Below are 26,385 nucleotides of genomic sequence, written 5' to 3'. Positions count from 1 at the left end.
CCGGATTCCAATGATAATTGTACGAGTCGTTATTCGCATATAAACATGAAAAACATGAGCATTGATTCGTTATCTCTTGATGAGTATAATTTGATTGAATATGATCATCTTGACGAATATAATACGATTGATACTGATGTAACTGGTCTGGAAAAAAATTTCCAGAATCATTAGCCAAAAACTTTGGTGGCTCTGAATACCACATGATGTAGAACGCAGCGGAATTTAAGAATAAAATAAACTAATACGAAGAACGATTAAATAACGATTAAATAACTCTAAATAACTGTAAACTCGATTAAACTTGATTGGGTTTTCTCTTCAACATCAGAATAATGGACAAACTAGATATCCTTTTATAGGATTCTGGACTTTCCTAGATAGACTTGAATTAGACTTTCCTAAATAATTAAAATACTGCAACTTCCTAAATAACTAGACTCAAATCTGGACCTTTCCAATTATTGGAAATACTAAAATAACATAATTTCCTAAACCTAAATTCTCTAATAATCATACTAAAATTGGGACTTCCTAAAACTATTCTCCATGGCCGGTTGGCCCATGGCCCGGTTTGGTCATGGAAAAAGCCTCCACGCCGGGTGCCCCTGCATCAGTAACCCTTGTCTCGAGTCATCATAGTAGAAGGGAAAGGGACATTCAATCAAGGATTACAAGTAGATTTTGTGGGGATATTCGAGAAACCACTTTGCGACGTCATCAGTAACAATATAAATACAACATCCAACAATGTCCACGGAGATATTTTGAAGTATTAGTAAAATTATATTATTTTGCACGATACGATAATAATAATGTTATTATAATAAATATCCTCAAATTGTTCATCATTGTCAACAGACGTCAATAGAAGTCCATGAAGATATTTTTTAAATATCTTTAAAAATATCTATGATAATAAAACAGGCCAGTCGGTTACGTCAGAGATAAGTCTGGCAGTCTATTTTTGTTGGGAGATTGACAGAGATCACATCCAACGGCTGGTATAAAATCCTCTTCATGTAAATTAAATCAAAATAGAAGGGTATTAGTGTAAATCGACCAAAATCGGTTAGAATATCCCTAAAATAACTACTACCCACATATTTCTCTCCTTACCCACTATTTTCTAATTTACAACTTATTTATGAGTTGGTTAATATCCCTTCCCTATTTATTCTCTCTTATGTTATTTATTTTCTTTCCAAACTCGAAATCATCTTTATTAATGATTGTTCTTGTTCTTTCTAAAATTGAAAGTCATCTCCGGCGTTAGCCAAGAAGGATCTGTCCCGTTCGTAGGACCGCGGAAACCTAGTGTTATTACATATGATAAAATAAGAACAATTCTGTAACAATAAATATTCGCCAATTGTCCATTAACGGCCACAAAAATTTGAAAAAGATAATTTTAAAAGTTTAGAAAAATATGTCAGAAAGTGGCTTCCCAAATATTTCTAAGAAATTAACCTTGTAAGATTGCTTCTTCTTGCTGTAATGGTGGTTTGGTGGGGGGGAGGGGGTACAAGTGCACCTACAAAGATACTCGGACGCTCAAGTTAGTTTAGTGTGCAGGTTAGAAATCGAGCAGTTACGAGAGGTTAAAGATTGGACCCCTTTTTAGAGAAAATCTGTGATATTTGTAAAGGCTTGAATGTACGGTTTTGTGTGTATCTAATACAACTATCCAATGTTCTAAGCGGAATCTCAAACATCATATGTTTAACACTAGATTACCGGGATCGATATACAAGAACTAATCAATGAACTAGAATGGAAAGATGATTACCTTTAATCGCTTTCCCACGAACTAAATCCCGACCAGGATTCGGAAGATAAAAGCTCCAATTGTAGCTCCTTTACTTGAGACACCGACTGTATGACTTGAACTCCCTCCTTTGAGTCAGCTAGGACCTTCTTGAAGGTTGAAATGAAGAACTCCTTCTTCGGGACTAGATAATTTGAGAGAAACTTTTTTTTTTTCTCTCTCTCTCAGACAACTCTCTCTCCCTCTCTCTGAAAAAATCACACTGAACTGCTTTTCAGTTGGCTAGGTTTTCCTTGGTTTTGCTATCACCCTTTATTAGGTTGTCTAATTTGGTCCTTATATAGAATTCCCTAGAATAGGTGTTTGACCCAAACTAGGATTCATAAAGACCTAATTATAAGGTATTTTCCCAAAATACCCTTTTAGGGTTCCTTCAGTGTGGCCGGCCAACATAGCCCTTTTATGGGCTTCCTTGGCCGGCCCACTTGGGACCTAACTGGTTATAAGATGGCCGACCCACCTTTAGCCTTCCTGGGCCTCCATTCCGGGCCCGGATGTGTGTGTATGTGTTCGGACTCCTCCGAACTTATTTGGCCTTACCAATAATGGATCCAATCCATTAATTTGCCAATCTCTCACAAGTCAATTCTCTCCGTTCGAACCACCGCTCTTATGTGTAACCCTTGTAAGATCCGGTCTATGTTAGCCGCGGATTACCGAAGTTATCCGACGATCGTAAGTGGCTTCTAGCTAAGCATTACAACTCCTAATTTGACTGGACTAATGATCTTCCGACTAAGGTCATCATAATCTTATTCGCCAAATCATACGCATTGACATCTTGGTCGAAGGATATTCCTTCGGAAGGATACCATTCCTTCAAACTGAGGGAATATATCCTTCATTGCATGGTGGAGGTAAATCATCAGTTGTGATTTTGCTTCCGTAAGACACCGGTTCAATTATAGTCACGTGGCATGGTCGTTAAGTAAAATCTTTTGATCATAATCGTATATTCTAACAATAATAACGACTTGAATATAGATTGTCAATTTGTAGCATCATTCCTTCCGCGTAGTTATCATTTTAGGCAAACCAAAGCTTAAGGCCTCGCGCTTACTTCTACAAAACTCCCTGCTCTGCCTTGCTAGTAAGAGCAAGGAGGTGGCAGAGCTTACATGGGGTTTACCTGATATTAGGCTCAGAGTTCCAAGGGTCTAAGAGACTCGTGCCAACTTCCAACAATCTATCTGGTTAGAGTTCGACTTAGGTGACATAATTCTTTCGGGACCACCTTATTATCTCTATCAAAGGATTGGGCGTGCGCAGGTAGGACTTCAACACAATGTTGTCCGGGTCAACCTTTTGACTTCTTAACTGGTCAAAGTTGACCAATATTTAGTTATAACACGAGTCTCGCCAATCCCTAACAAAATGAAGATATGCTAAGGAGTAGAAGAACCCTATCGAAATTTCTCTATCTGCCAGGGTTAAACTCTCTCGGTAATTATACAAATAATTATAGGATAATTATGTTATTTTACCCCATGTTTAAGATGTACAAAAAAAGGGAAGCAGTTAAAATCACACCACCATTGTGCCACGTCATCTTTCTCACAAACATATGTCGTCGTCTCTAGGGGTGGAAATTGGGCGGGTACGGGCGTCCATAGGCACTTGAAGCATCGGGCCGACGGGTCGGGCACGAAATTTCAATGGCTATTAGGGTAAGCGGGCTAATCGGGCTAATCGGACGGGCAATTTTGAAATTCGCCTTGCCCATTACCCGCCCATGCCCATTAAGAAGCTCGGGTAATTCGGGTATGGGCGGGCGGGTGTAAGCTCATTACTTGAAAAAATTCACTTTTTCATTTCCTTTTATAAAGTCTCCAAACACCTTTCTTAATTCTAAAGAGGCAATTAGGGAATAAAATTAGACATTATTTGTGTTGTTCTTCGTAGAAATTAAATCTCACATTAATAACTAATGAAAAATTTTCATTGGGATATAATATAAACTTATCCCTCTCCTTGTTTCTTCAAAACCAAACACTACTTCAGTAACCTACCAGGAATTCTCTTGGGTCATTGCAAAACAATGCATTGGTTCGTATGGTTGCCCTTAAATATATCGTTTACCATCTTAACTAGGCCTAGCAACATGGAATGTTGGTTCATCAACCCAAAAAGTTGATGTAATTTGGTGGGTTATCATTGGGCGGCGTTAAGTGGGTATGGGCATGGATGGGTGCGCGGGTAGAGGTTTTAACCCATGCCCGTAACTTGGCGGGCTGGGCGGGTTATACTCGAGACGGACGCGGGCGTCCATGGTCCTCGTTGGGCTCGGGTGCCCGTGGACGGGTGCGGGCTCATGGGCAAAATTCCCACCCCTAGTCCTCTCATTCAAATTTCTCTGATGGTGAATTAAGGTGGCAGTTAGAAACTATACTCCTCAATATCTCTCTATATGTATTTAATCTCTTAGAATATCCTATTGTTTATTTCTCTTAGAGTTTTTCTCTTGATTTTTTCTATTTTGTATTTTGTCCCATGTTAATTCTTCTCTCTCTCTTTTTTTTTTTGTTGAACTTAATTCTTCTCCCTCTAAGTTGTTGTTTTTGTTTGGGCTTACATAAAAATAATGGAGAATGATCTAATTTCTTAATCTATGTTCATGTATTTTAGCCTTCACCAAGTCTTTTTATACTTATAAAGGCGGTAGCCAGAATGGGTCTACCACATCCACACCCTTTGGGTGTGATCACATAATTTAGTTTTAAAAAAAATGACGGGAGGTTCCAAATGCCCAACATTATTGTTGTAGGCACCCCACTGACACATAAAGCTGTTGAAATTTTGATTGTTAAAAGACACATACATCAATTACGTATTTACGTTGGATGCCCCATTCTTTTGCTCTTATCGTATCCCTCTCCTGGTGGGCTCTCGGATCTATGGGGCGCGATTGCGCGAATAGAGGAGCAGACGCAAGAGTAAAATGAAGGGACGCCTATAAACACACCCTAAGCCTATTTGAGTAAAAAGACAGGCCTATTTAGCAACTGTTAACCTCCCTACCTTCCCCAACGAACTAACCCGTACTCCTCAACTCTTTACCACCTATTTATATTCAACTTACATCACTCCTGAAACCAAACACTCACTTTCCTCAAAACTCTTCTCTCTCTCTCTCTCTCTCTCTCTCTCTCTCTCTTATTTACTCTGCTATGTGTATTTCAGTTTCTCTCTCTACCTTCATAGCTGTAACAGAACAAAAACACCCTCATCCATCAAACTAAAAAAAAGAAAATGAAGACATTTATACCTCCTTGTTAGTTAACAAACAGTTTTTCTTCTTCTTCTTCTTCCAATTTTACCCTATCTTCACTTCTAATTTCCCCTCAAACAACTTCTTCCTCTGTTTTACTTCTTCAAAAACACAACTTTTTCAGATCTAAAAGAACAAAATCACATCAAATTCTTGAATTATAACTTCAAAATGATTTCAGGGAAAGATCTATACACAGTATTAACAGCCGTAGTTCCACTTTATGTAGCAATGTTCTTAGCTTACGGTTCAGTTAGATGGTGGAAAATTTTCACTCCTGATCAATGTTCAGGAATTAATCGATTCGTCGCTGTTTTCGCTGTTCCTCTTCTATCTTTTCATTTCATCTCGAGTAACGATCCTTACGCTATGAATTTCCGATTCATCGCTGCGGATACTTTACAGAAAGTAATTATGTTATTTCTTCTTGGATTATGGACTAAATTCACTAAAAATGGAAGTTTAGAATGGATGATAACAATATTTTCTCTTTCTACTCTACCCAATACTTTAGTAATGGGAATTCCCCTTTTAATAGCAATGTATGGAGATTATTCGGGTAGTTTGATGATACAAGTTGTGGTTTTACAATGTATAATTTGGTATACTTTGTTACTTTTCTTGTTCGAATATCGTGGTGCGAAATTGTTAATAATGGAACAATTTCCTGAAACTGGTGCTTCAATTGTTTCATTTAAAGTTGATTCAGATGTTGTTTCACTTGATGGTCATGGGTTTTTAGAAACAGATGCAGAAATTGGTGATGATGGTAAACTTCATGTTACTGTTAGAAAATCAAATGTATCAAGAAGATCATTAGCAACTCCAAGACCTTCTAATCTTACTGGAGCTGAAATTTATAGTTTGAGTTCTACTCCAAGAGGATCAAATTTTAATCATTCTGATTTTGATTCAATGATGGGTTTTCAAACAAGAAGATCAAATTTTAATCAAAATGATTTGTTTAATGTTCAAAGTTCAAAAGGGTTAACACCAAGATCTTCAAATTTTGAAGAACAAAGTACTATGAATTTATCAAAAAGTGGGTTTTATCCTAGACCTACAAGTTCTTATCCTGTTCCTAATCCAGATATTTCTTGTACTGGAATTAAAAACCCTAAGAACCAAAATCAGATACAAATGGAACCAGAAAAAGTTCAAACACAAAGTAAAGGAAATCACAATGATGCGAAGGAACTTCATATGTTTGTTTGGAGTTCTGGTGCTTCACCAGCTACTGAAGTTGGTGGTTTACATGTATTCGATGGTACTGATTTGGATGCATCTGATCAATCTGGACGGTCAGATCATGGCGCCAAGGAAATCCGGATGTTAGTTTCTGATCATCCTCAAAATGGAGATTTCAAAGGTACCAAAATTTAACTCGACGTCTGAATTAACTTGAGTCAGATTTCACAACGATCTGCTCGTCTATATGGATGATTTGGTCTCGTTCAAACTCAGACTAACAAGAAGAGTGAGATTTAGACAATAGAAAATCACACTACTTAATTATATATTTAAAATATTAAGTTGTTGAAATTTTGTTTTTGATTAATTTATGTAGGTCAATCTGAAAATGTGGAATTTGAAGAAGAAGATGAAAAAGATATTGAAGGTTTTGGAGATATAACAAAACTTGGGTCAAGTTCAAGGGCAGAATTACACCCGAAAACTAGTGGGATGTCAGATTCAAACGCGATAAAACATATGCCACCAGCGAGTGTTATGTCTCGACTGATCTTAATTATGGTTTGGCGTAAGCTTATACGCAATCCAAATACTTATTCTAGCCTTATCGGTCTTATTTGGTCTCTAGTTGCCTACAGGTGAGTCAAAAGAAAATAAATAAACAATTGATATTTATTTTATTTATTTTGGTGAAGTTAATAGCTAAGATTTCTTTTTTGAATTTTACAGGTGGCACGTGGTAATGCCGGCAATACTAAAGAAATCCATTGCAATATTGTCAGACGCTGGTTTAGGGATGGCTATGTTCAGTCTAGGTAAGTACCATAATTGACACTATATTTCTATCACTTTTATACCGAAGGGTGCTGCTAAAAGCCCCCGACAAAACTGCTGTAGACTCCAGCCAAAATACAACACTTGATTGAGATGTTCCATGTGCAACCGGGTGCTTACAACACTTTGAACAGTGGCGTTTAGCCCCTCCCTTTATGGAAAGGGCATAAGCTAGTGACCTGTCTCCGATGACAAAAGGAACAGTAACAACATTTGACCTGTGCATCTGACTCATCTGATAGTGTATGTTTTTCGATTTAGATTTTACTCATCTAATTAGTCTTGATTGTCTGATTTGAGGATGTTTGTTTTTGTTCAATTTGTGCATCTACCTTGCCTGAACGGTTGATTCACGCTACTTTGGGATCATTTAAGGCAAACATGTAACAAGTTTGAACCAAGAATCTATTATTTGAAATAACTTAAATTAATATGCTCCCACCAGACATATTGGACTAAACCCAGCTCGGACGTAGTCATGGTTTACTTTCTAATGGGCGAGCGTAGAATAAAAGATTAACCCATATACGTGGTTTATCACAGGTTTGTTCATGGCTTTGCAACCAAAGATGATTGCATGTGGTAACTCTATCGCTACATTTGCCATGGCCGTTAGGTTCCTAACTGGTCCGGCAGTTATGGCAGCTGCTTCTATTGCAGTTGGTTTGCGTGGAACCCTTCTTCACGTTGCTATCGTTCAGGTAACAGATCATTCAATTTGTCGTCGACTATTTATAGTTGAAAAAAAATCTAGCTGAACTAAAACATTTATATTGATCTGCAACATTATGTGTGTTCAAGTCCACCATTCACATGGTGGGCTCTTCTTGGGCCACCATAAAGTAGATCGATAAATTAATTTCTTCTTCTAACTCCATCAGGCAGCACTTCCTCAAGGGATCGTTCCTTTCGTGTTTGCTAAAGAATATAACGTTCATCCACAAATCCTTAGCACTGCGTGAGTAAAACCAACTTGAAAAGTTCAAATTTATATAACCAAATTTGATGTCTAATTCTAATTACTAATTCTCTTTTTCCTAATTTTAGGGTTATATTTGGAATGCTAATAGCATTGCCAATTACATTGGTTTACTACATAATTCTCGGATTATGAACTCATCCAAGTTGTGCAGAAAGAGAAGATCAATTAGATAACCAATTTCAATGGAGTACTACTCGGTATTGATACTTGGGTTCGCTTTTACATTTCGAAAGAAGCTTCCCAATGTCGAGTAATTCAAGATTTGATTAGAAAGAGAGAACTTGGAACTCCAATTTTGGAGATACACTCAAAAGAAAGAAAGAATTGTCTTCTCCCCAAGCTAGTATGACATAAGTTAGAAGATTTGATCTCCCAATGTGTCTAAAAATCAGCCATGCTAAATTTTCTCCAAGAAAAACTTCATGTGTTCTTTTCTTTTTTCTGCATAATACTTAATAATACAAGGATCAATAAAAATTCCACTTCTTGTTAATCAATTCCTTTTTTTCCCCATTTTTTTCGTTCGAGATAAAATCTTCTTCCGATCTTTATATTATACTTTCGAAGGTAGGAAGGTTGGCCTTTTGGTTCATACTTTTCTCCCATTAAGATTAATCTTCAATATAAAGTAAGTTCTATAAATCAATGAACACTGTGGTTATTCTAGTTACAATAGTTATACAACAACTTTTACTTTTTTTTCTTCTAGTTTTTGATATTGAATTTGAGTTAACAAATATAATAAAGAAAATTAAGAAAAAAATATTGTATTTAGAAAATCTGAATTTCGTTATATAACTTCTTTGTTTTAAAATGTTTATTCGATCTGAATTTAAGGAGAACTCATTAAAACTTTGTTTTGTCCACTTTGTTAACTAAAGACTAAAACTTAATTCAAAAGTCAATAATTTGAAAATTGACTAATTTCACTACTCTAAAGTTGAGTTCTATATTGTCCTATTTTAAGTCAAAGACTTTATTTAGTACATGAACCACACCGATCTATGCCTTTTAATATTATAATGACATTTGAGTCCATATCATAACATAAAGTGAATTTCTCATTTGAGTATGTGTCATTCTAATGAACGTGATCTTCCAACTACTATAGGCTCGCATCTTTTTATTCAAACCTGCTCTTCACTCTTGGCGCTCGAACACATACTAGGCAAGTCTAAGGGCACTCAGACAACCTGATTCGTGGACTTCGGAATCGCTCAGTTCAAAGCGAAGTGTCAAGAGTGAAAACAGACTTAAACAAAAAAAAGTGACAACTTTGGACACACCCACATCCAAGTAGAACTAAATATTGGGGGTACCCTTAAGTTTAGGGTAGTTAAACTATCACATCCAAAGAGAAGGAAGAAAGGTTTTCACGTGTAGAGGATAAAATACCTGATAAGATGTCAGTAGTCCATTTCATACATCCACTCCACAAATTTATATTTTATTTTTCTTTAAAACACTACAAAATAAGGAAAATACAATTCACTAATGTCCAAACCGGCATTTTGATAAGGTTTTGAAACGGCGGGTTGTAGGATTAGAAGGAGACATTACCGGATTAGAAGGCTTAGGAAGGGATTATTTTTGTTTGATTATCCACTCTTAATTAGGGTTTGGTTCCCTAAATGGGGAAAGAATGGTCTTCAAAATTACCCTGAACTTCTGATGGAAGATAGAGTTATCCCGCCACTCTATAATCTACACTAGAAGAACCCATTTATGATCATATTTAGGTTTTTGAGTTTGATTTTTAGGTTTGTTGACCATTAAAGTAGATAGGTCAATTTTTTTTTTGTGTTAGAAATTAGGCCAATTCTTTTGGAACTCTTATTTCATGACTAACTTCTCTTTTTTGTGGAAATGACTAACTTCTTTCTTGAACTCTTATTTTATGCAGATTTTAATATTTACTTCTTTCTTTTAATGTCAATTATTTTTCGTTTTCTACAACCATCCTTGTCAATCTTGCTTTATTGGCACACTCTCTCTAGGGGCTTCACTGTTAGTTTCTCTTCAGTTTCAACACTTAGATTTCAATACATTTCCAGGAGTGAATTTTTTTTTGGAATAACAAAAATAAAAATTATTAGAGAGAGGTAGCTTTTGGTTTTAAGTCGGTAAGACATTAACGGACACTATTTGAAGTAAATCGAAAAGGTCTAACTTAATGTTTGGACGTCAGTACTCATCCTACCGAAGAAAAAGAAAGAGTAATATGTAGCTCTCGATATTATTTCGGTAAGACGACCACTAACTCCATATGAACCAAATACGAAAGATCCCTCATATTTTTATTTGTTCGTCGGTACTCATCATGTCAACAGAAAACCGAGAGCAATGTGAAAAACATTATGAAAGTGAAAGTGTATATAAAAAACTGTAAGCTTTTCCTTTATATTCACTGGTCAATTATTGAATATTCACTTTCATATAAGTTTGATCCTAAACAAAAGATTCTACATTTGCTATTAACGACGTGGTCGACTAATATAGTCTCGCGGTTTTCAAGAATCACATAAAGGAATGATCTAGGATGTTTGAGAAGCGATAATATACATTGTTTGAATTATTCAGAAAAACTAGCAGTAGTTATCCATTGTTGAAGGTCGGACCCAAGAAGGCGACAGGGTTCTTTGCCAATCGGCGAGAGGCTATTAGGCTCTACTGTCAAAATAGTTAGTCCCACATTGTCAAATTGATAAAACTTCTCTCTTGTGTAACTCTTTATAAAGAACTTATGTAATAGCTAGGAAATCAATACAATTTCTCTTTTCTTACATGGTATAAGAGCTTCTAGGTTTCTTTATTGGGTAATAGTTAGTCGTTTATAGTCTTCCGCTTTGCCGGCAGCGGTAGTCCCATTAATGACTACTGTCCGCCGGACTTTTGTCTATTTTAGCTTTTGCTTCAATTTTTTTTCTTCAAATAAGAGTAGTTTTCTTTTATTGTTCAAATCTAGTCATTATTCAATAGTTTTCTCAATAGTATTTGAAAACGATGAAGATTAACAAGAAGAAGAAAGATCAAACTAGAGTGATTTGTTGAAGAAATCAAAAGATAAGCTCTTAAAAGATCTCAGGCATTTCAAATGCCTCAAGTTCCCTACAACATGAAATCTATGTGGATCAATGGTCACTTAAATGAAGCTATTTGAGATGTCCAAACAAAGAGAAATTGGAAAACTATTAGAGAGGGGGAAAGCATTCATAGATTTTTTTTTTGTTATATACCTCATGTTTATCTTGAAATTAGACTTCTAATTTTCCAATTTTGATTTACCAAAGTATGCACATAAAGTGTTCGGTAAAATGTGTGAAAGAAATGAAGCTTATTCTCAAATAGGGTTTTCTTTTGATGTTTTTTTTAACATGTTTGTGGGTTCTTTAATGGAAAATGAACTTTCTCTTAGTTGATTTGCTCATACTTCTCATATCCAAGTTGAGAACTCTCAAACTATTGTTCCTTAGTTTTCATAAGATCAAATGAAGAGTAGATAAGAGAAAAGAGTATAGAGAAGAATTAAAGTGGGAAAGATCGAGAATGATGATTGTTAATGGTTGAAAAAGGATAAACTCATAAGATCAAGGGTTTGCATTTTATATGGAGTAATAATCATCTGAGAGCTTTTGAAAGCAAGGAGTATATCTCCGCCCACAACCGGACAATGGGTTATAATTGTCCGCTTTCTCTTTAAATAGAGAATAAAATTCTCTTTAAATAGAGAAAATACCTGGCAATGGGGCCAACTTTTCTTCATATGGTCTTCCAATGGAGAAAAGATAAACAACACCTGGCAGTGGTACCAACTTTTAAGATAAACAACACCTGGTAATTGTACCAACTTTTCTTCAAATGGAGAAAAGAAAACAACCACAACAAACAAGAACAACAACAACATCAACAAACAAGAACATAAACAACAAACAACAACAACATCAACAAACAACAGCAATATAGCAACCTCATAATGATGTCTCCATATACATACCAAGTCAACATCTACAAATTTTTAACAAACTCATGAATTTTTCACTAGCAAAAGTCATTCATTTGAGGGAGAATGTTAGAATAGTTAGTCCCACATTGTTAAATTGATAAAACTTTTCTCTTATGTAACTCTTTATAAAGAACATATGTAATAGTTTGGAAATCAATACAATCAATACAATTTCTCTTTTCTTACATCTACAATATATCATTGTGTACCTCACCGATATGTTCTCTTACCTATCGACAACTTCGTGTCAAAAGGTCATGAACCTATCAGACACACCACGTTCTTCAATTTTTTTTTTTCATTTTCAAATTAATGCACCTCTTTTATTGAGAAAACACTTGAAACAAAAGTTATGAAATGTGTATATGATAGAGAAAGATATTATATATATTTAATATTAGGAGTTTCTATATTTTGGAAGATATTATATATATTTAATATTAGGAGTTTCTATATTTTGGAAGATATTCTATAGTTATTTAATATTAGGAGTTTATATATTTTGGAAGATATTCTATAGTTATTTAATATTAGGAGTTTCCATATTTTAGAGTTTCTAAGTAATTTAGGAGTTTCTATATTTCTAAATATTGAGTCCTAGTGGGAGTTTAAATTGTTTGGTTGTAGCCTATATACATGGTTGAGTTCATAGTAGTTAAGGGATATGAATATGAATCTTGAAGTTATTAATAAAGTTTAATATTAGTATTACGTTTATCTTTGGCTGGCCTTAAGTAAGAACTTGAAGGTTCTTATCAATTGGTATCCATAGCAAATGCTCATATCGTTCGCTTTCGCATTACTTTTATCTTCGTTAGAGAACCTTACTTTTGGTACAAATTCAAAAAAAAAAAATGGAGAAGCAATTAGGTGAATTGGCGGAGAAGATGGCTGAGATGACGGTAAATCAATCATTATTGATTGAGAAGATTGGTCGATTGATCGACAATAAAGAGATTGTGTCTCAAAGAGGTGATCGTTTTAAAGGTGAAAGGTTATATTTAACACGGTTTAACGGATCAGATGTGGAAGGATGGATTTTTTAACCTGAACAATATTTTGAGTTTTATAACACTGCACAAGACCAAAAGATTCAGTTTGCAATCAATTACTTGGATGGAAAAGCATTGCAATGGTGTCGTTGGGCTAAAAGAGGTATTCGTACATGGGAAGAGTTTGTTGAAGCAGTTGTAGGTCGCTTCGGAAGAACGACGTATGAAGACGCAGGGGTTCCACTAGCAAAGTTACGACAAACCGGGTCCTACTATGAATATCAAGAAGAATTTGAGCGTATTTCAAACATGGTTAAAGAGCCCGGGAAAGATAAAGATAAGACAGAGAGAGAAACAACCAAAGCAGAGAAGAAGATTGCTAGCAGAAAAAACAAAAAAATCTCAGAGAGAGACGACAGTGATGCCATCCTGATGAATACACAAAAAGAAGAATCCAAAAAGAAAGAAATTCACATTGAAGAAAATGTTCCTAGACCTTCTCCTCGATCAAACTGTTTGATGAACATAAATCCACTAAAGGAAACAAAACTGGTCATATATAGAGGATATTCCAAACAAGTAGTATCTAATAAGAGTAGTTGCTCTGAGAAGGGAAGTTCTACAGTAAGAAGGGAGACTCTGAAGTTATCTCCAAAGTACTTTGGTCCATAAAAAATACTGAAAAGAATCGGTCCAGTAGCGTATCAATTGGAATTGCAAGGGGGAACTAATATTCATCTTGTTTTTCCTGTTTCTGTTTTGAAGAAGGCACTTATCCTCAATATTGCGATGGATGATGAAATACCAATTGTCGAAGATGAGGGAGACCTGGTGTTAACTATGATCGAGAACATCCTTGAGGGAAAAGATGTTGTCAAGGGAGGAGGAATGATAAAGAAAGATATTGTAAAAACTTAATATTAGGAGTTTCTATATTTTGAAAGATATTCTATAGTTATTTAATATTAGGAGTTTCTATATTTTGGAAGATATTCTATAATTATTTAATATTAGGAATTTCCATATTTTAGAGTTTCTAAGCAATTTAGGAGTTAAGTAATTTAGGAGTTTCTGTATTTCTAAATATTGAGTCCTAGTGGGAGTCTAAATTGTTTGGTTATAGCCTATATATATGGCTGAGTTCATAGTAGTTAAGGGATATGAATATGAATCTTGAAGTTATTAATAAAGTTTAATATTAGTATTACGTTTATCTTTGGCTTGCCTTCAGTAAGAACTTGAAGGTTCTTATCAGTATATACCTTTTTAGTGGGTGATTCTTTTGTTTTTATCATTATTTTTGGATCAAAATCAACATTTGAACTTTCTCCAGTTTTCATGATTTTCACCATTGAAACTGATGCGAAACTATAACTTAGTAGATGAAATTGGAGGAAGATAATGTGGTGATTTCGGGAGATCTTTCTACCTACGAAAGAGCTTGAAATTGTGGTGTAGATTGTGGTCAATAGAGGGAAATCCCAAGTTTTTGGAAGTGGTGGTGAACTTTGGCTTAATTTCCTAAATGCCCCCCAACTTTGTGACCAGCTTCCTGCCTGACCCCCTACTTTAGCAAATATTCTCATATGGCCGACCCTCGTTTTCCATTATCTTTAACTTTCCATTACTTTCTCTCCTCCATCTCATTTTCTCTCTCTGCCACATCATTTGAGCATGCCACATCATCGTCTTCACCGGCAGGGGTCGCCGGCCGGCCAAATTTCCGGCCGGCGACCTTCAAACTTTTTTTTTTCTCTCTAAATTTTTTTTGAGTTAATTCCTATTTGACCCCCTACTTTGTGACCAGCTTCAAATATGACCCCCAAATTTCTGTAAATTCAAATATGGCCCGCTGTTTTTAAGTTAATGCCCTTCCTTTAAATCCTTTTTCAAAATTAAAAATAAAATTAAAATCTTAATTCCACCTCATTTCCCTCTCCACCACACATCTCTCTCTCTCTCTCTCTCCACATCACCTCTCTTTCCAACTCACCTCTCTCCAACTCACCTTCATCTTCTCCGATTAAAGTCGCTGGCTGGAAAATTTTCCGGCCGACGACTTTAATCGGAGAAGATGAAGGTGAGTTAGAGAGAGAGAGGAGTGAGTTAAAGAGAGAGAGAGAGAGAGGTGAGTTGGAGAAAGAGAGTTGACATGAAGAGAGATGTGTGGTGGAGAGGGAAATGAGGTGGAATTAAGATTTTATTTTTATTTTTAATTTTGAAAAAGGATTTAAAGAAAGGGTAGTTAGGACAATTACATAAAAAAAGGGGGCCATATTTGAATTTACAGAATTTTGGGGGCCATATTTGAAGCTGGTCACACAGTAGGGGGCCAAATAGGAATTAACTCTTTTTTTATGCTTTCCTCTCTCTCTTTCTAAACACTCCGGCGAAGGGAAACCCCCTTCGCCGGAGTTTAGAGAGAGAGAGGAGAGGATTAAAAAAAAAAAATTTTGGAGAGAGAGAAAAGAGAGAAAAAAATTTGAAGGTCGCCGGCCGGAAATTTTACTGGTCGGCGACCCTTGCCGCTGAAGATAATGATTTGGCATGCTGAAATGATGTGGCAGAGAGAGAAAGTGAGATAGAGGAGAGAGAGTAACGGAAAGTTAAAGATAACGAAAAAAAGGGACCATACGAGAATTACTGCTAAAGTAGGAAGCCAGGCAGGAAGCTGGTCACAAAGTTGGGGGCCATTTGAAAAATTACCCTATTTTGAATTAGTTCGGCTCGTATTGACCAAGTGGTGAGTGTGAATGGAAACTTCGGCTTAATCAAATTAAATGTCAAGTGGTGACAGGTAGAAGGGTGCTTCTAAAGGCACCGGGCCAAAAGGCTGTTAGTACCCGGAGATTTTATTGACTAGGGTCAATGGTCATTGACTCAAGTTTTCTATAAGCACCGGTTTTTTTAATGTGGGTGATGTTCACCTTCGTTTACTTCTTCCATTTTCTTCTTCCAAAAGAAAAGGAATTCCAATTAATTTTTCTTCCACAACAAAACCCTAGAAAAGAGTGCAACATTCACCGACGACGACAACGGCACCGACATCTATCGGCGACCATTCTTTTATTCAAAACCATCAATCCCGAGTGATTTGTTAATGTAAAATTGTAACTCTTTTGATTGTCTATTCAATTTCGCCCAAAATATAAAACCTTAAGTTCATCAGCCTTTGAGTACTGATACTATAAGCTGATGAAAAATGAATCTGGCATCTAGATTAAGGTACCTGATAGTTTACTAAACAATTAGTAGTTGCACCTTGATGCTCTTCGTTGAGGTATTGAGGAACTATGGAAGTACCTTCAGAATCTCATCATCATCAGCAGCATCATAATGAAACCCAACAACAACAACAACAAGCTTCTTCTTCTTCTTCTTCTTCTGTTGTTTCAACTACAACAACAGTTCCAACAAGTTTGTTTCTCTCTCCTCATTTGAACAACAACGGGTTGTGTTATGGAGTTGGAGGAAGTCATGATAATAGTGGGTTTTATTCTCACTTAGCTATTATGCCTTTAAATCAGACGGGTTTCTTTGTACCATGGAAGCTCTCAATAGATCATCACAATCATAAGGTTTGTAACATTTCTTATACTTTTTTTTTTTTTTTTTGTAAATTTGGTTGAAATTCTTAGCTTTTTGATACTTTTTAAACTTACCCTTTTGTCTAATATTCTTTGTTTTTGACATTTTGTGAAGGAATGGTACCAACTTCATCCCCAAAACTTGAAAATTTCTTAGGTGGTGGAGCAACAATGGCTACTCATCATCATCATCAATATGGAAGTAATGATCAAAGAGATACTATGGCTCTTAGTTTAGTTAGCATGTTGATGTGGCGTTAAAATACCACATTAAGATCACTTAACTTGGATGAGTTAGTTCGTTTCGGGTTTTATTTCTAATAATTTATGTATTTTTCTTGTTAGGAAGCTTATTTGGAGTTTGGCATTACATTCGGAATAAAACGAAGCAATTCGTCACATTTTCGTCTCATGTGGAAGAGATCGGAAGGAAAATAGCACCAGGGGTATTTTGGTCATTTTGGTGAAATCAGAGGTTCAATGGAAAGTGGAGTCAATGGTGAGTCCGGCGGTGAAGACGGAAGTCGAATCGGTGGTCGGACGGAAAAGTTATGGAACAAAGAAGTCGAGGGACATTTTTGTCTACTTTGGAAATTAGAAATGTAGAAATATATGCTGAAGGCACCCCTTGGTTGCTAATGAGATACAAGGCCCAAAGCCCAAAGTCCAAAGCCCAAAGGCCAAGAGTCTAAGAAAGAATTGGAGAAATATATAAGCACCCCTCTCTTATGTCTCAAGAGTTTGGATAAAAGAAAAGAAAATCTGAAAAAGTGGGACTTCATCTTCTACATTAGGTTTTTAGGGTTTAGAGAGAGGGAGAGAAAGGAGACAGCCGCCGGCCATAGCTTTGGCCGGCCGGCACGGCAGCTCCTCCACAGCAGCTCGGGACGGGAAGAAGAACCAGCTCGGGAGAAGGGACGAACTGTAGCTCGGACTCCTCTTTGCAGCAGCTCGGTCCTCCACGAACAACCAAGACAGCAGCTCTTACCTTCATCAACAGCTCGGTTCTTGAAGCTCCTTCATTCTAGCTCGGGACAGAGAGCAACTGGTACAGCAACCGAGAGAGAACAGCAAGCTTTCATAGCTCGGTATTGGCGAACAGAGCACGGGACGCTTACGGGAAGCTTGGCCGAACCTCAGAGCAGCTCGGATTTCAATTTCTTGGCCGGATTTTGCAGATCTGGTCGGACAGTTTTGTGGTGATTCCGGCCATCTTTTTGGCCGGAAATTTTAGGGTTTATGCTTGAGTTACTCACTTGATAATTTCCCTTGTGTTTCCTTGTGCTTTGGTATTCAAATTTCTAGTGAGAGAAAGCTTAGTTATAGCTTTAATGGTGGATTGTTTTTGAAAGGAAGAAGAAGACACTGTCGTTAAGGGGAGATTAAGTTTGGTTAAGAGGACACCTATTATATTTTGTTAAAGGGACTCCTGCATTCTTTTACAGGGAGATCGACAGCACTTCAATACATATATTTCCCGTCGATCTTAGTCTCGCGCCTCATCGGAATAGGGAGATTCTCACCTTAACTTTCTTTGTTTTCTTCCCGTTTATTATTTGTATCGCCATGTCTAGCTAATTTTTGTAGTCGGATACTCGTGAAACATGTTTTGATGTGACAAGAGTTTTATTGCTTTTAATGATAAAATCTTCCGGGTTTTTAGACCGTTCATGGACTGGAATCTGAGTTAAACCAAGAGTTCGTTGACCCATCCAAGTAAATGGGTGAAGTTAACTAACTTTTTATGCTTATAAGATCATTAGTACTAGTCACTATCGACTTTGTGGATCGAAGTATCCCTCTCATTCGATTCTTGCTCGACTCTTCCCGAATCTCTCACCTTTAGTATAGTTAGCCTTATTTGTTTATTTATTTGAAATCAATCCAAAAACCCAACTTATTATCTTTTTGTTTTTAGTCTGAGTTAGTGACTGACACTTAAACCGGTGGGTTAGACTCTCTTGATATTCGTATTACCTTCCTATCTTCGTGGATCGATCCCGGTCTTACCGGGTTATTACTTGACGCCCGTATACTTGCGGGTGAAGACCTTTTAGGGTAACCTTTTAGGCCCATCACATGTATTATCATCAAAACTCTGAACCTTCAAACAATAGAGAACATGCTCGTAACTTTTTTCAACAACCATTTAGTAGACAACAATACGGTGCTTGTGTTGTTGGTGGCTACATAGTTGGTTTTAAAAGCTTAGAGAGAGAGTTCAGAATTCCCAATTTGATTCATATTTTGTGAGAGATGGATGGAGGGGTTAGGGTTAACTGAGAAGAGACCGGTGCCTACATAGTTGGTTGGTGCTAATAGAGAAAATAGCGGTTGAGCCTGGTGCTAACAGAGATGGATGCTAACAGCCTTTTGGCCCGGTGCCTTTAGGAGCACCCCCGGTAGAAAGGGTGAGGGGACATAAAATTTCCATCAAATCATTTTAGTTAAATTGTTGGTTTGGAGTAGTTAAGATTCTGACATTTAAAGGCACCCCCGTCTATGAAGTCAAAATAAAATACCATGTAAGAGCTTTCTTACAGGTAACCATGGATTGGCTAGGGGAGCCAATGCTTTAGGTGTGTTGGGTAAATACCGCAGTGGACTAGAAATCTTGACCCTAAACCTAAAGGGTCGGGTATGATGGTATTTATTCAAGAATCTTTAAGTCTCTTTTCGCCTTATGGGGCGCGGGAATGCAGCGGGATCACATTCCAAATTGTTGTCTGCCTAGTGAGAACGTATAAGAGATCTCATTTCAGAAGGAATAAGGTTTCCGTTAGGTTGTGTTTTATATCTCATATTTCCATAGAAATAAAAGAATTTTCATTAAAATAGGTACTTCCATTGTTTGATAAGAAGTATAATTTCATGGTTTTAATTCCTTAGAGAATCTATTTGTTTGAAATAATCCACTTTTAATTCCTTCCACCCCCTAGAAATTAGTTTATGCGGAAAGTCAAAAGAAAAAATATTTTCATATATTCGGATACTTGAAACCTAATATTTATCTTCATATGTGTTCAAAATGACATTTTTACCCATAAAATTTAGCAAAATAAACTTTTACTTATACATTAGGAAAATGACATTTTTATTCTTCTTACAAAATGACATGTTTACAAAGTTGTCAAAATGAAATTTTTGTACATTTTTACTCTTTTATAATATCAAATTGACATTTTACCCTGATGTTGTCAAAATGACATTTTTACTCTCGTATAATATCAAAATGACATTTTTACCCATATGTGGTCTGAATGATATTCTTACTTTTATCTTGTAAAAGTGGTATGTCTACACTTTTACATTAAAATGACAATTTTACCCACAGAATAATAAATGACTATCAAACGAAAGAACTATTATTTCCAGAGAATAAATTCGTGAAAGACTTTCTATGGAACTTTTTTATTTCCATGGAAGTATTTCTAAAATATCAAACACAACCTTAAAGTAGTCATAGGCGAGTGGCGAACCCAGAGGGGTGGTTGGTTCATGGTGCCCTTTTGTCTTAATATCTCTTAGTAAAATTTATGGACTAAATAGGTGTTTAATAAATATAACATTAAATTTATGGACTAAATTTGAATTACTCCCTCCATCCCAAATTAAGAGTTCTATTTCGAAATATGTAACATTTTTCACAATTTTTACTTCCATTTTTACCCATATTAATTATACAATGTTTTTTGGAATTCAAAAGAATTAGTAGCACTATATATAAAATTTGTTTCCATAAACACAAATTATTTCCATTTCTCTCTAAAAATTACCAAAATACGAATTGTTTTAGGTAATAAACACATTATATATTGTCAACACAGGTAAAATTGGAAGAACCATAAATTTAATGTGATAAAAGAAGAATGAGACTCTTAATTTGGGACGTAGGAGAAAGGAATACGAGACTCTTAAATTGGGACAGAGGGAGTAGTAAAGGTGTTTCTCAGTATTATGGACATCAACAAGTTTAGTTTTTTCTCTTTATAGTTTTTTCTCTTGCTCTTATCTCTTTATTTTCTCCCCTTCATATTTTATCTTCTCTTCCTCTAATTAATTTCTGTTGTGGACGAGAACAGATAAATCTCCTCATTTTCAATTAATTTTTTTATTTATATTAATTATTTATAGAGTATATACATACGTGTAATATACACTACATCTTTATCATATGTGAAGATAATATAGTCTTGTAGTATATTATTGGAACCGATGCAAAACAATTGTGATCAAAAGGTATGTTTGTATTATTCATATATATAGTTTAATATTAGGTTTTGAATATATTACAAATATAGAAAGAACTTATTTACAAAATTTACCTCGGATTTCTTTCTTTATGTCTTCTTACGTCGATGATTTCTTGCTCGAGTTTGTATTATCCAATACCCTCCCCCCCCCCCCCCCGCAAGTTGGAGTAGGGGAAGAAATTTGGGCCAAGCCTAACTTGAACAAGTTGTTGGAATTGATTGGAACCAAGAGGTTTGGTGAAGATATTGACTACTTCATTAACAGAAAGCATGTATTGTTTGATTGAGACCAGAGTCAACCTTTCCACGAACAAAGCGGCAATCGAGCTCGATGTGCGTTCATGAAAGACCGAGTTTGCAGCAATGTGTATAGCCTCTTTATTGTCACTGAAATCCAAAAATGGTTCTGGAATACAAATGCAGAGATCTTGAACTAGGTATTTCAACCATTGGACCTCTGCAATAAGAGAAGCAAGAGCATGGTATTCTGCCTAATCAGAAGAACGGGAAACCATCTGTTGTTTCTTAGAACGCCACAGGACTATTACCAAGCATGGTAAAAAAACTAATTGTAGAACGACGGATAGTGGGTCACCTTGCCCAATCAGAGTCAGTAAAACCTGAAAGAGTCAGACTGCTTATTGAAGATAGGAGAATCCAGTAATCGAGGGTACCTTTAAGGTAACGTAGAACTCGAGTAGCGGCATCTATATGAACAGATCAGGGGTGCTGCATGAACTGACTTAAATAGTTCACGAAAAAGGAAATGTCTGGTCGATTGACAGTAACATAAAGAAGGCGCCTTATGATACGAGAAAAAAAGTTGGATCATCTAAGGGGTGCCGTGCCACCAGTATGTAGGAATTTTAAACGTTGTTCCATAGGAAAAAACTAGGTTTGGCACCAAGGAGACTCGAATCGCGTATAATATCCAAGGTGTACTTCCGTTAACATAGGAAAACACCGTTGGGAGATCGGGATACCTCAAGGCCAAGGAAATGTTGAAGGTGCCCAGATATTTAAGAGAAAAACGTTTCTCGAGACAGAGCCGAAGGGAATGAATTTCCTTAGGGTAATTGCCGATGATGATGATATCATCAACATAAACAAGAATATAAATAGAAGACGAACCACAAAAATAATAGAAAAGAGAGTTGTCGGAGGAAGATGGAGCAAAGCCAGAGGAACATTTGGCGAACCATGACGAGAGGCCTGTTCGGACCATAAAGGGATTTGTTCAAGCGACAAACATGATTATCACCGCTTTTACTGAAACCGGGCAGGATGGTCATATAGACCTCCTCGTTCAAGTCACCCTGTAGGAAGGCGCCATTAACGTCTAATTGAAGCAAAGGCCATCCTTTAATTGAAGCAGGGGGACAATAAGACACGTACCGTGACCATTTTGGCTACAGGGGCAAATGTGTCATGATAGTCAATACCTTCTATTTGAGTAAAACCTTTTGCAACAAGGCGTGCTTTATGACGTTCGATAGAACCGTCAGAACGATACTTGATTTTGTGAACACATTTACAACCAATGGGTCTCTTGCCAGGATGCAAGGGAGTCAGACTTCAAGTATTATTGGCCTCAAAGGCGGAAATTTCTTTAGACATGGCGTCAAGCTAGATAGGAGAAGCGGAAACGATTTTGTAAGACTCAGGTTCATCCGTCGTGATGACGGAGGTGAGGAAGGCCCGATGAGGAGGACTGAAATTCTCGAAAGTGATATAATCAACTAATGGGTAAGGAATCCGTTGAAGGGTGAGACTCAAAACTTTCAAGGATATAATCAGCTAAGTAACTCGGCAGGTGTCGTTCCTAAACAGGACGGAAATGAATCTGCTCAGGACGGAAAGGAATCTGGGCTTCACCAATAGAAGGGGAGATGTTAGGGGAACCCACAAGAGAAAGCAGAGAAAACACAACTGGGTTAGGTGAAACCAAAGTTGGAGGGGGATATTCAATGTGACCATCCACAATATGGAGATTAAAGGGAGTGTCAGTCTGTGATTTTAAAGAATCAAGAGAAACTGTAGAAAAAACAAAGTTGTCCTCAAAGAAGCGAACATTTCGTGATTCATAGAGAGTCTTGTTCTCAAGGTCATAAACGGTGTAGCCCTTTTTACCGATAGGGTGGCCAACAAATATGCTCGGTTTCGCTCGTTGATCGAATTTGTTTGTAGCATGAACGTTGTGAGCAAAACAAAGGCAACTAAACACCCGGAGAAGTCGATAATCAGATGGAGCATCGTATAAGAGCTCATGAGGAAACTCATTTGAAATGACCGGGGAAGACATCTTGTTGAAATGTGCGGGGTAGGCATCTTGTTAATCTCCCAAAAAGAAAGAGGGAGATTAGATTGGAAACGCAAAGCACGAGCAGCATCGAGTAAGTGACGATGTTTCCGTTCGACCACACCATTTTTTCAGGAGTGTAAACACAACTACGTTGATGAACAATGCCATTTTATTTGAACCAGAATTGAATTGAAGGTCCTTTGTAAGAAATTCAGTTCTGTTATCAGAACGAAAGGTCTGAATAAGAAACGTGTTAGGAAGACCCAAGTCAGAAGAAATTGATTTGATAGATTTTTGATATTGTTTAATTGTGAAGTTGAAGAAAAAAAATCCAAATAAGACTTCATTTCGGAGTTAGATTGCATTAAGAAGGTTCAAGTGTAACGAGAATAATCATCAACTAAAGTGAGAAAATAACGTTTATTCGAAAGAGATAGGACAGGAAAAGGTCCCCATATCACCATGTAATAATTGAAAAGGAAAAGTATTAATGGAATTACTTTTATTAAAAGGTAATTTAGATTGTTTTGCAGTAAGGAAAACGGTACAATTATCCAAATGAGGAATAAAAATATAAATAAAACGTTTAGATAGAAAATGCAAACGGCCTAAACTAGGATGTCTAAGGCGACGGTGCCAAACGACGAACTACTTATTGAATGCAAGTGCTGGAAAAGTACTACGTACATAATAGAGACCCCCATCTTCATCAGCCTGACCAATCAGACCGAAAAACAGAACGAGTTGGGCTAAAAGTGACAGAACAGTTAAGAGATTTACTTCTAACATAAATCAAGTTGAATTGAAAACTTGGAATGTGGTAGGCATTGTCGATCTTGATAGAGCCAGAGAAATGTTGAACTAAAAAAGTGCTACCATCATTTGAACATAAAGAGAAGGGGGGGGGGGGGGGGGGGGGGGGTTTAATAAGAAGTAAAATACTCCATGAGGGACAACGTGGTTAGAATCACCACTATCAATAATCTATGAATTAGAAAGTGTTAAAAAATTTTACCTGTCAGGAGATTAGTTGCAGGAGGTGATGAATGTCTAGGAATAAGAGACATGATTTTATCATTGTCTTCTGTAGAAATAGTCGGAGAGAGGGAGTGCTCGAAGTAGAAGCGCCAGAAACTGACAAAGATCGCTTAGTACCTTGTAAACGATCAGGTCATCCATGGAGAATGAAGCCCCGTTCAACGGGGTGACCAATTTTCTTACAATGGTCACAAACGACATTTTTGTTGCAAATGTCAATAGTGTGATCGTGTCGTTCACAAGCTTCGCAATAAGGGCGAGGGTTTCTTACCCCGACAAGGGGGATCAGAAGACTGTGACTGAGAAGATTGAGTCACTTAGCAGCGAGGGCCGAATAATCAAGGGGGGTGTCAGCAGTGATGTGTTGTTAACATTCTTCTTGCTTAATTAAGTTATACAACCGTGCAAAAGGGGGCAATGGGTCTATAAGTAAAATACTACTTTGAACAATGGAAAAAGAATCATTAAGGCCCCCAAGGAATTCCATAATGCGGATAGTGCTAACATATTCAAGCATAACGTTATCAACACCACAAACACAAGGTTGTGGAGGCATTACTGTGTCATGTTCATCCCAAAGGGACTTCAGTTCGGAAAATAAGAAGTAACAATCAAATTACCTTGACCAAGTGCAGCAATAATGTTCCTTCAAAATATTCCATACCAAAAAGGCAGAAGAACAGCGCATACAAATCTTCCGAATTTCAGGACAAACAGAGATTTGAATCCAGGCGAAAACCATTACGTCACAACGTGTGCATAAGGCAGCTGATCTAGGGTCCACAGACTTAGGGTGAGAGCTAGCAATAAAACCATGTTTGTTTTTAGCAACAAGGGCCATGGTCATGCCATGAGGTCGTTGGGCATAATCATCTCTCGAAAGTGCTGGAGAGTAGAACATGGAAGTCGTGTTATCAGATGGGTGAATGTAATAAGCCGGAGAAAAGTCAAAAGACGAAATATTCGTGCCCATAGGAGAGGAGTCATCAGAAATAATCGTGTTTGAGGGAATTGTAGTGTCAGAAGTCATATTGTCTAATAAGAAGTCAGAAGAAAAAAAAATTAATTAAAGACAATTAATGAAGAGATAATAAGGAATAATGAATGAAGTAAAAATAGGTCCTGATTAAAAAGGGGCAGGTCTAAATTGATATCGGGTGCTGATTATGCCAAATAAGGTTAACAATTAAAAGACCGAGACTTAAGTTGGGTACAGTCCAATTCAGTATGCTCAACAAAAACCTAAATAAAGACCGCACTGATGAAATTGGAATGTGTGTCCAAATAATATAAGAAAGAAAGAATAAAACCAAATACAATAGTAGTGAAAAAGTGATGAAAGTGTGGATGGCCAAATTAACCCACGTGGAAGGAGGTCGGGTAGACTGGGAAGAATAAATTAATTAGGCTCTTTGATTAATTAGGTTTTCCTACCAAAGACAGGTGTTGGTTTCTTTCTTTCTTCTTTGTCTTTTTTTTTGTTTTGTTTTGTTTTAAAGTGAAAAGAAAGAGGATGAAGCTAGGCTGAGAATGGAAACTGAGAGATCTTATGAAAGAGAGAGGGAGATAATGTCGGTGAGAACAATGGAAACTTGTTATCCCTCTAACAGAATTGATGATCAACCGGTGAGAACATGTAAGTTGTTGAAAAAAAATCTGCTCTCTCTATCTAACTTCGTCTCTCTCTATGTAATGATGTTGGTGTAAAGAGACAAGGGGAAAGGGTCACCTCAGTGTTGAGATTCAGTCGATTAGGGTGGTCCGAGTCAGACCAAGATAAAAATAGACAATAGCGAGAATCAAACCATACTTTAAAGGTCTGACTCAAATTCTATAATAACAACGGGGAAGAAATTTTAGAACGACAAAAATAACTAACCTTATTGATGAAATAGGTGAGAAGATAACTAAGAACCAATAAATCGAAGAAGACGATGATATTTTACAGAAAAGGAATTAAACTCTTGATACCATCTGAGAATAATATAGTCTTGTAGTATATAATTGGAACAATGCAAAACGATTGCGATTGTGATCAATAGGTATGTTTGTATTGTTTATAAGTTGTATATATAGTTTACATTAGGGTTTGAATATCTTACAAATA

General features: G+C 36.6%; 1 protein-coding gene across 1 annotated transcript; it reads left to right on the top strand.

Moving 5' to 3' along the window:
- The first annotated feature begins 4,751 nt into the window (after positions 1 to 4,751).
- Positions 4,752 to 8,596, top strand: LOC147548212 (auxin efflux carrier component 3-like). The gene is made up of 6 exons (XM_086669543.1): positions 4,752 to 6,465; positions 6,664 to 6,925; positions 7,017 to 7,102; positions 7,665 to 7,822; positions 8,003 to 8,079; positions 8,169 to 8,596. The coding sequence occupies exons 1-6, from the start codon at positions 5,268 to 5,270 to the stop codon at positions 8,233 to 8,235; spliced, it is 1,848 nt and encodes a 615-aa protein (XP_086525669.1). The 5' UTR covers positions 4,752 to 5,267; the 3' UTR covers positions 8,236 to 8,596.
- Positions 8,597 to 26,385: the final 17,789 nt, after the last annotated feature.

Source organism: Eschscholzia californica, unplaced genomic scaffold (genome assembly GCF_041429995.1).
Source record: "Eschscholzia californica isolate CP2 unplaced genomic scaffold, dmEscCali1.0.p SCAF_3, whole genome shotgun sequence".
Lineage (NCBI taxonomy): Eukaryota > Viridiplantae > Streptophyta > Magnoliopsida > Ranunculales > Papaveraceae > Eschscholzia > Eschscholzia californica.
The sequence above is the reverse complement of the archived record's forward strand: the minus strand, read 5'-3'. Positions and strand labels throughout refer to the sequence as shown.

Coding starts and splice junctions, on each gene's coding strand:
- LOC147548212 (XM_086669543.1), top strand. CDS start 5,268: ATGATTTCAGGGAAAGATCTATACACAGTATTAACAGCCGTAGTTCCA. Junction 6,926..7,016: donor TGGTCTCTAGTTGCCTACAG/GTGAGTCAAAAG, acceptor TGAATTTTACAG/GTGGCACGTGGTAATGCCGG. Junction 7,103..7,664: donor GATGGCTATGTTCAGTCTAG/GTAAGTACCATA, acceptor GGTTTATCACAG/GTTTGTTCATGGCTTTGCAA.